Raw genomic sequence first — 10,536 nt, 5'->3', positions numbered from 1 at the left:
AGAACCATTTGTTAGATTCAGGAATTTTAGGTTCGTTTTAGAGACTTAACACAGGTCTCTAAAACATTTTATATTTGTTTACAGAGAAAGTAGTACACGATAATCCACTTGCAAACAGACAAAAAATATCACGGTGCCAAAGTGATGAACCTACGAAAAGAACAGCCCTTTTCTTTGATGGAGATGGGCAACAAGATTGCCTCTTCGTTTAAAGATCCAGATTAACTGTGAACTCTCCGTTTCGAAAGAGAGATGAGGTCGGCAACAATGGCGTGTGATGCCAACCCCATCCTCCGTCCTAATTCTCGCAAAAAAATGTACCGAGTTTGTTCCATTAATTTGTCAATGGAATGAAATTTGCTTCACCAGATTGTCGTTGTTGTGTGTGAATTTTCTGTAGAAGGTCAGATATTTCGCTGTCACGTCTTTGTGAAATCCTTTTGGTGGTCAATTTTGCAAGCGTCTGGTGCATTGAAAAATGAGGAACATGGAGGACTCCAATCAACTTCACATGTGCGGACGCTTCGCCTAATCACCAAGAAACATGTTTGACCAAGCTAGGTTATCTGCACTTTACACCTAATTGCTGCGCACACACTTTGAATTGGATGAGATTGTTCAGAGTAAAATCTGTAAAGAGAGCATAAAAGTGATGAGCAGTTCCTGGTGAGATTTGCAATTACTGTAGATTCTTGCAACAAAACTGTTTTCACATGCTTGATAGATGTTGGAACTAAGCAAATCATTATCACAGTATGTATATCTGATTCAACATTGCAAGACATGTGAGTGAGTTGCTTGCATCTTGCTGCAAGATTCATAAAGGTTTGGGGCAAAATCGATAAAGATTGCTGCAGATGCTGATCATGATATTGGGATTGATCGAGGGGCTACCATTTACAGGTGGGCAAAGAACATTCCTTTTTCACAGTTGTTGACGACTCCAAAACTGAGACAGAGACGAGAAAACAAGAAACAGAGAAGGAAAACAAAAGAAACGACGGTCAGCCGCCGCCACGGCCGCCGGCGGCGGGTCGTGTCTGTGTCTACACGGCGACCCGCTGCAGGACCCTGGAGGGGACGGCGAAGCGCGCGGAGAAGGAGCGCGAGAGGTTGTCGGGCTCCACCCAGGCCGCGCCGTCGTCGAAGTTCTGCGCGTAGCTGTACGCGTCGTATGGCTCCCGCGCCGCCGCCGCGGACGAGCCCCCGACGGGCACGCAGCCGGTGGAGCAGAGCAGTATCCTCTTCTTCTCCCGGACGATCTTCCGCCACAGGCCCCTCAGCTTCGTGCCGCACCCGCGCGACGACGCGGCGGCGGGCGGCGCCCTCCCGTGCAGGGCGGCGCCGGCCTTGTCGAAGTGCCCGTCGTCGAAGTCGTCGTCGTCGAGGTCGAAGCCGCCGCGGACGTAGCCGCGGGACATGGAGGGGGCGCAGGAGCAGGAGGCCTGCCGCTGGAACCGCATGCTGTCGGCGCCGTCCATGGCGAGGGCGGGGGGACAGTGGCGAGAATCAAGAAGAGGAGGTAGCGGAGCGGTTGTGGGAGGTGGGAGACGCCGTCGTGGGTCGCGTATATGTAGATGGGCAGAGAGGTGGCCGGTGGGTGTTCTTTTTTTTTTCTTGGGTTAGGATGGAAATCTTCTCCTTTTTCTTCTTCAGCCGAGGATGGGAATCTTCTTAATTAAGTGAGTACTGCTAGTAAATAAGTGCTATTTTTTAGGGGTGTAAATAATAAGTACTCATATTGTGCTAGCATGGCACCAACACATTTCTGACTGGACTATTTATTTTCTGATGAAGTGAGAGTAGCTGGCTGGAATTGATCATCTAACAGCACATAGCTGACTGGAGTACCCTGGAAAATTAAACCGAATTACTCACGCAGAAATAATTGCATTGCATGAAAACTATATTTCCATCGCATGAAAAATGTTACATGGAAACAACTTGAAACATGATGTTCTCATCGTACATCAGTGTCGGGTAAGCGTCGACATAATTTTTTGTTTCGTGACAAACATGTTTGCGCGGGGCTTATGATATAATTAGGATATAGGATTCAACATATATATTTATGTTTCATCAACCACCTAAGTGACTTCTAAAAACGCATTGCTAAACACAACGTCGATTATAGAATATTTCGTATTAATGTTTCATCAACCACCTACATGTCTTCTAAAAAAAGCAGTGATAAACACGACGACAATTGCAGAATATCTCGTTGCAACGGCGGAGTGAAGGATCGTAGCTGGACTTTTCATGTTGTGCTTCCCCCCTAAACCCTCAAAATAAGCTATGTCAATCAATTCTTGCTGTCAGTAAGCCAAGTGTGTCTTTACTATTTTAAACCCCCAAGACCATGCATACAACTGGCGGATAATGGAAATGAAGAGAACGTGATCTTTATTTGCTTGTTTTTCATAATGCAGAAGATATGTTTTGATACGATTTTGATATATACAGCCAGAGTCTAGAGTAATGAACTCACCATCTCTAATTAAATTGCCTGTGTAACCCTTCGCAAACTTGAACTTGAAGTTGTTTATGTTTTCCCAACAAACAAATATGTCCCCCCCCCCCCCCCCCCCCAAAAAATGTCTTTTGCACTAAAACATTTTTAACACGGTACAATCACATATGCTCATACGCGCACATACAATTACCCTATGAATGAAATCACCACATGCGCGTCGTAGTCGACGTGAGCGTTTCCTCCCACTAAGCAAACATCGCCGAAAAGTCTGAAATAAATCCAGAAAAATATGTGCACCAATGTCAAGTCTAGTATTTGAAACCTGTTGGATTGGTTCCAGCAAAACGAATCTAACCATTTCAGCTATGCTCAGATCATTGCACTAAAACATAATGATTACAAGCATTATGCGTGGAGCGAAAAAGTCATAATTCATATGGTTAGAGAGGGCATGAATCTCCAGCTTATTTTAGCCATTTGCAACTAAATGGAATGAGATGATAAACATATCTTAGGCTGTCTCAATCATGAGAAATTGAGAATTATTTGGGATCGTGGTCCATGGCTATAGAAGTTGACATTTTGAAGACCCCTTTGAAGTGGAGAGGGCACCAACTGGCTAGCAAACAAACCAGCCGCTCTCCTCCACTCATGGTGGCAATGGCATGACATGAGCAAATTGCAAGATGGCTCAAATGTAGCTTTCTTGTAACGGGAAAATGCCTTTTGGCTCTTGGTGTCATGTGATCGTTGTGGTAGATAATGTCCCCAAGTTACATTGTTTTCAAGGTTTTTTTTCCTCTCCACTACCATTTTTTCCTGTCGCTACCAAATTACTGTGTTTCGAACAAGACCATAGTTATATTTAATTTTTTGTCGGGCTCGCGAAATTAGTACCGTTCGAAAGGAAATTATTTATTTATTTAGGGGTAACTGAGTGTTGGCACTGTAGTGGCAACATTTCTTTTCTCTGTTTCACAACATAAAGTACATTTAGGCGCGTGCTTAGGCTCCATTGCCGGTTTATAGATCTTGATGTCCATCATTGCATATGGAGTGTCCATTACTTTGGGATCAAGAGATCGATCATGATCGCCGAAGCGGCCCCAACTGTACCAGAAAGTACTTTTTGTTGATCATGAGTTCATGACTCAGCCTCATCCTGTAATCACGTCTGGTTTATCTGGCGGCAGTTCGTCTCCGTACACGCGTGTGTATTGTATCTTAATGTCTATCGTCTTAACTGGTTTGGAACGGGATTCCAGTAGTCCAAGCTAATTGAATCTTTGTCTGGTTGCCAAGTGGCAGGTTAAGCCTTCGGTTAGGCCTACCGTTTGGCAGCTTGGCTAGCTGTTCGTTACTTGGGGAAGTCAATCTATACCCTGATACTGATACAATATTATGTCATTGTCGTTGCATCAGCCATATACTTGGTATTTTATTTTTCTTTTCTTTTTATGAAACGAGCACTATGCAAGTAGAATAATGTAGTGACAGGTCTACTGACGTCGACGCCAGGGTTTAAGAGTGGCACTTTAGCAGTTGACACGGCAGTTACATGTTTCCCTTCTAACACACACAACCGTGTGGAAGATCAATCTCTCGAGGGATTTGGATTTGAACTGTTGATGAGCCATGCATGTGTTTTTTCGAGGGTATGGAACGAGTTTTGATGGGCAGCAGCAGCAATGACGGAGATAAGTATGCAAGAGTATCAGTTTTGCTCAGATGGAACGCCAGATTTGACCATGGACGCAAGCGCCGCATGTTGCGGTTGCGGATCTCCAGGCAAGTTGGTGGGGAAAGGGGTCCGATGGTCAAACAAAGCAACCAGGATCAGATCAGTTGCGAAATCCTTTCAAACTTGTTTGACTTGAAAAATTCCCCGTCAGTTTCTCCCAGGAAAAGATCGTGCTTCACAAGTGGGGAAAATGGCGTCTGTTCAGACTTGTTTATCAGTCAGAAGAAGCATTCTCCGTCAGTATCTCCCATCCCAGGAAAAAAACGATGCGCAACTGCCATCCATAAATATGTGCTACTGTATACGTATCCAGCTGGGGAAAAAGGCTGGTGCCGTAGCGACGGGTATTGAATCCGGATTGCGACGCCGTCTTCTCAACTCGCAAGCGTACAGAGGAACACACGTCGCGGAACAGAAGGCGGCCACAGGTGTACAGCCGCACACGCTACCAACGCTGGCGTACTCCTCCCTCGGTCTCCCAAAAGAAAAGAAGGCAAAATGCTCCTAGTTGCTTTGCTTCTTTATGACTCGGAAATGCTCCTAGGTTGCTTGCTTCTTTATAGAATGGACAATATAGAATGGCATGAAATAGAAGTGCATCACTACAACCCGGTTAAAAGATCATATGGAACTGTTCCCTGTAAATGAAAGAAAAAAAAAGTTAGAACTCCTTTCCAAATTATCATGTCTAAAATTCTAGACATGTAAACTAACCATCTGGACAAGATTACCGTCAAGAGTTGAGTGAAGCTAAGATAGTAATCTTCAGACCCCTTCTCTTTGTCTCTGGAAACGGCGTCATTTGCAACTTGTGCTTCTAGGCCATCGTGATATGCCTTTTTCTCAACCTCTTGTATCTTGTAGTAAAGGACAACATGTGAGGTCTAAGAAAACATGGACAGAGTGATGACACAAAATTGATATTGTCATTTAGCAACATACCACTGAACTTCTCAACCAGCTGTTTCTTTCTTTCATGACAAAAGCACAAGCACAATCAACTTCAAAGCAATGTAACGGTGAAGAAAATTGGTCAATTTCAGTAAGCCATTCACAAGTAAGCCCACTCCGGTTTTACATACAGATATTCAAGTCCAAAGTTTCAAAGAGAATGTCTGTTCGTAAAACATTTGACGAAATACACGATGCATAGAAAATGGTAAGCAGCCGAGCAGATTATGGACAGTTTTGAAAATACAGAATTCGCGCAAGTAGCGAGCGATCAGTAAGAAATAAGTTTATGCGACTAAGATGGGCCGTTAACAGATTATCTACACGACCAGCTTCAGTAAGCCCAAAAGTAATCAGTTCTTGAAGCAAGAAACCAAATGGTGATCTTTACAGGATCTATAACTTCAGGTCTTCGATGTAAATTTCTGAGCCTTACGAAACAGTGAACTTCGGAAATGCATCCAAGCTGTTTGCTAGCAAGCCGCTTAGACCTAAACTGTCGGTTCCACTCAAAAGCCTAGAGTCAAATGCCCCGAGCTCTGGCTCACCGGTGGATTCAGGCTGAAAGCGAGCAGGTAAGCATATATAAGAATCCAATCAGCAATTGGACAAGAAAGCAAAACAAAGCATCTCAAAGATATCAATGTTTGTTAAGAGGCCCTAAATGATACCATTGGCACATCTGGCTTCACATTATCATTATTGCCCAAGCCTTGTATCTGAGGGGTTGATTCCTTTTTCCTGCCTTCAGTAGAACAACGCTGCAGCAAGAAAAGGCTATTAAGCAACACATACTGTGTTTGGAAGACAGAACATTACAAGAGCAAGGGAATAGCAGCTACCTGGTTGCCATCTGTATCAGACTCAGGAATTGCACCCAGGATAGACGAGGTAATAGCACTACTGTTGCCATGAGCTGAAGAGAACATCCTAGCTGAAGTTTGATTCCGGGGAAATGCATGACAAGTTTCTTCTGCATCCCAAACAGATGGATTTGAGACCTTCGGTTGGTTACTTGTTTGCTGGTGAGCAATCAAGGAGGCAATAGCAGCATCAAATGAATCGCACGTAGCAGGAATCTGCTGGAGAATCGAGCTATTTTGCAAAGGCGGTTGTTTACTGTCTTGAGAGGGTACAGCCTGTGATAAGAGTGCTCCGAAACTGATATTGGATATGCAGTCTATCCATGAGAGAGGCGTCACTTTGCTTTGGTTATCCTAATTTTGGAAACATACAAAGAGGATTAAGTCTCAAGTACAAATGACAACATTGTTGTAAATCAAATGAAATTGCATACTCACCACCACAGTCTGTTCTGTGTTACACACATCGGATGGACTGGTAAATTTACTTGGAAACTCAAAAGGATCTGAATGTTTGCTTGGAAACTCAAAAGGATCTGAAGGTTTGTTTGGAAACTCAAAAGGATCTAAAGGTTTGTTTGGAAACTCAAAAGGATCTGAAGGTTTGTTTGGAAACACAAAATGATCTGAAGGTTTGTCACCGATGGTCTTTTCTGCAGAGTGCACGGGTGCCAAAGATTCTTCGCTGCTCTGTTGCTTCAAATTATGCTCAAACCATCCATACCTAAAGTAAACAAAACGATAATTAGTTGAAATTTTTTGTGCTCGCTTGATTTTCATATCATGCTGTTTGACATGACGAGACTCCAACTCTGAACCATCATTGCTAATTTCTTTTATGACATGCTAATAAATACAAAATCATGATCATCTAAAAGTACCTTACATTAATGTAGAGAGAATTAAACAAAAGACACACACACACGCACCCGCATGCACACACGCACACAATCATCCTCCATAGATATATTATTACGACGAAGATAACCATTTCTCGGTAAGAAATCAAACCTTAAGCGAAATGTTGAAGGGCTGCCAACAGCAACATAAACATCAGCAGCAGTGCAAGAATCATTAACAGTCCATTTTTCACTGCCAACTAAGCTATCTGGCCTAGCACCATATGGGAAGAGCATGAGCTCGCCTTTTGCGCAGCTAGAACGGCCCCATTTTGTGTTCAGATGTTGCACAATTGAGGACATCTTCTTTCGAGGAGCCAAGGTCAACTCCAGGTAAGGATTGTGTTTCTCCTGTTAATTAAGTGGTGGAACATAAGACAAGAAACATGAACTTAAAGAACATTATATGCAGTACTTATACAAAGTCTCTTGCAAAAACTGAGATAATCACCTGCTGTAGAACCTTTTGAATCGCCTCATCTATTGGGAAAAACTGAAGCTTCATCTTTTTAGAATAATTTGGTGGTTGAGCAGATAAGTTTGTCGAATTGCTAAATGGTACTTCCATAAAGCTACCACCCTTCAGTGCAATCTTACTGCCGGTAAACAATTGACCGTCTTCTCTTCTGCACTTTGCCCCTATATTGCCTGAAAAGTGATATGGTTAAGAACTTAACAGGGACATGTGGTTCTTACAGTCCAAATGTAGCTGCTAACGAGCACCTACTTTTCTGCTTCAATTGTTGATTTGTCTGATCTGAAGTTCAGTAGAAACGTAATATACTACTAGAAATTAGGAATAGGGCACTAAAACATCACCTGATGATTTGTTGGTATATTTTCCTGGCTTCAGGCAATGCAACTTATCACCACCATGTTTGACCTTTGCTTCTGTATCAGTTGGTTTACGGTGCTGCTGGGGAGCTTTCATGATTTTGGGATATTCGTCAGCAGTGGTAGCTGTCGGGTTCAATATTGATCTAGCCCTAGGAAATTTACACCTTTCCTGCAGGTAATAAATTGTGGAAAAGGTAATCAAATCTATCTCTAGACTTTAATTTATAATAAATCTTCTCAATTTGATAAAGTCCAAACGCAAGATACGTTTCAGATCAGAAAATTTGCGAGTATCAAACCAAATTCAAATGCTATGAAATAAGCATGCTTTAATTTGGTTTAGCGAGATTTTTTTAATTGCACTTGATAATGAATATATACTGAATGAGCACAAACTTTCGAGCAAAATCGAAAAAGTCACTGTTTTATGTACTTACACCAACAAAGGTATTAATATTTGTTCCAGTTAGGGTTCAAAAAGAAATGTTCCAGTTTAATAATAAATTCAGGTCACCATTCAAAAAGTTCAGAATTTTATTGTCAATAAACCAAGCAAGTGATCCCTAATTGTGATTGCTACAAATCACACAGTTATGCAACAACAAGATATGCATAAGCCCCAGGTGGCGGTGGATCGACGAATTCGTTCACGCTGGAACCAGGGGAGAATTGAGGACGAGTTCGTTCACGCCGAAACTAGGGGAGAATTAAGGATACCTATCAAAGCATAAATCGCCCTCTCATCATCCCCATCCATTAGTTAACCCAGGGTTTCTGCGCTCGAACCTAAGTAGTACCAGAGAAATCAAGCCAGAATCGTGGAAGGGGAGAAGGTTTACCCTGCCTTGGTGCAGCACTGGAGGGCGGCGATGGCGAAGTGACGCTCTTTTTTGCCCGCGGCTCGAATAAAGATACAGGGGCGCGCGGCGGATCAAGCACGGATTCGGGAACGGAACCGCAAAACCTAATCCACGAATCCTACTCCGCTCCTGACATTTCAGAACACATCAAAACCACACGAATTATACCCTACCCAACCACACCAGGCAACCCGAGGGGGCGGAGGGGGCGTACCTGAGCTCGAAACCCTAGATCTCGGCGGCGGCGACGCCCGATGCCGCGAAACCCTAGCTCCGGCGACGGATCCGCCGCCGGCGAGCCGGCCTCGGGGCCGGGGAAGAAAGCCAGGCGCGGAGAGCGGGCGCCCACCGGAGTCGACCAGGGCTCCGGGCGGCCGGACGATACCCTCGGCCTCGCGGGGGCGAGGAGGGGAGCGCGCGGGAGGCGGGAGGAGGAGCAGCAGAAGGGGAGACGGGACGGCGAAATGTTTCGGGGGAAGTTTTGCCGCCTCTTGTCCCGGCGCTCGGCCAAGTCCAAGCGCTCGGTCTTTTATTTTACGGTGGGCCAATCCTATTTAGCGCGTAGGGTCGCTGGTTAGCGACCGAGCGCGTACTTTGGGCCGGCCCAACTAGCTTCTTTCCGGCTTTGAAGAGGTTCTAGAATTTAGTTTAACCTTCCTGGGCCGAGTTTTCTCTTTTTGTCTGTTTTCACTTTTCGTTTTTTCTGGTATTTTTAGGTTCATTCTTTCCTTTCCTTTCCTTTCCTTTTTTCATTTGCTTTTTCATTTTTTTCAAGTTCATTTTCCCTTTTCCCTTTTCTTTCATTCTTCATTTACATTTTATTTTTTTCATTCTCGATGTAATTTTCCTATTTTTACTTTTCATTTTGTGGAGGTATTTTCAAATTACTGAATTTTTTAAATCATGAATACTTTTAGAATTTGTGAACATTTATATGAAATCGTGAATACTTTCAAATTCATGAATTTTTTTTCCAAATTCGTGACTATTTTTGAGATTGCGAACTTGAAAAAAAAACACATGAACATTTTTGTGTATTGGAGAACAATTTTCAAAAAATTCCGAAATTCTTGAATAAATTTTTAAGTACATGAAAAAAGTTTTACTACTATTTTCTTAAAAATACAAATATTTCTCCAATTCATGATCATTTCTTGAACCGGTGAATTTTTTTATAATTCACGGACATTTTTTATTTTGGTAAACTTTGTCAATAATTCATGAAAACTATTTTAGTTTGCGAATGTTTTTCAAAATCATGAACATTTTGTATTTCCCATTTTTTTTAAAAATTGTGACATTTTTTGAATATGCGAACATTTTTTAAATACACAGACATTTTATAATTTCCTGAATGTTTTTAAAATTCACTTTTTTGAAATTTCGAACTTTTTTGAAATCTTGAAATATTTTAATAAATAAGTAAAAAAATGGGAAGAAAAACGAAATAAAAAACAGATGGCGTCCCACATGGACATGGTCCGGCCCATAAGGGCTCGCGGGGAAGGGGGTGTGCACGTTGGCTCGTTCGCCATCACTGAATAGGAGGTCCCGGTACAAGTGCGAAGTTTTGGTGGACGGGTGCATCGGAGGACTTTATTTCAAATGATTGCAAAATGATATTTCCAAGTTTAAAAAAATATGTGAAAGCTTATACATGTTCATGGCGGATTTGTAAAATTTTGTTCAAAAATATTTTGAATGCAAGTTGAAAAAAAAAATCTCAGCCCCACAACAACAAAAAATGGCCCCACTTTCATGCACGTATTTGTTTTTTCTGTCTATGCCACGCATGAAAGTATATTGTTCTGGAAATTTTCATGAACATGTTATATATGTATTTGTTTATGTACAGGAAAATTCAATTTTTTGTGATGTAGAAATATGCTTTCTTTTAAAGTTCTGCGTGGAG

The 10,536-nt window shown here is 42.4% G+C and overlaps 2 protein-coding genes across 4 annotated transcripts; both read right to left on the bottom strand.

The window, feature by feature from the left end:
• Nucleotides 1-842: 842 nt before the first annotated feature.
• Nucleotides 843-1,971, bottom strand: LOC123076163 (uncharacterized). Its single transcript, XM_044498553.1, has 2 exons — nucleotides 1,934-1,971; nucleotides 843-1,605 (listed from the first exon to the last, which is right to left on the bottom strand). The coding sequence occupies exons 1-2, from the start codon at nucleotides 1,969-1,971 to the stop codon at nucleotides 1,047-1,049; spliced, it is 597 nt and encodes a 198-aa protein (XP_044354488.1). The 3' UTR covers nucleotides 843-1,046.
• Nucleotides 1,972-5,234: 3,263 nt separating this feature from the next.
• Nucleotides 5,235-9,131, bottom strand: LOC123077511 (TSL-kinase interacting protein 1). Of its 3 annotated transcripts, none has more exons than XM_044499792.1 (9): nucleotides 8,839-9,126; nucleotides 8,604-8,753; nucleotides 7,747-7,933; nucleotides 7,379-7,575; nucleotides 7,040-7,278; nucleotides 6,467-6,752; nucleotides 6,008-6,382; nucleotides 5,837-5,926; nucleotides 5,235-5,726 (listed from the first exon to the last, which is right to left on the bottom strand). In XM_044499792.1, the coding sequence occupies exons 3-9, from the start codon at nucleotides 7,856-7,858 to the stop codon at nucleotides 5,598-5,600; spliced, it is 1,428 nt and encodes a 475-aa protein (XP_044355727.1). In that variant the 5' UTR covers nucleotides 7,859-7,933; nucleotides 8,604-8,753; nucleotides 8,839-9,126; the 3' UTR covers nucleotides 5,235-5,597. The 3 variants fall into 3 exon arrangements, with proteins under 3 accessions (XP_044355727.1, XP_044355730.1, XP_044355729.1); XM_044499795.1 differs by having other exon boundaries at nucleotides 8,609-8,753; XM_044499794.1 differs by lacking the exon at nucleotides 8,604-8,753 and having other exon boundaries at nucleotides 8,839-9,131.
• Nucleotides 9,132-10,536: the final 1,405 nt, after the last annotated feature.

This window comes from Triticum aestivum, chromosome 3D (assembly GCF_018294505.1).
Source record: "Triticum aestivum cultivar Chinese Spring chromosome 3D, IWGSC CS RefSeq v2.1, whole genome shotgun sequence".
In the NCBI taxonomy this organism is placed as follows: domain Eukaryota; kingdom Viridiplantae; phylum Streptophyta; class Magnoliopsida; order Poales; family Poaceae; genus Triticum; species Triticum aestivum.
The sequence above is the reverse complement of the archived record's forward strand: the minus strand, read 5'-3'. Positions and strand labels throughout refer to the sequence as shown.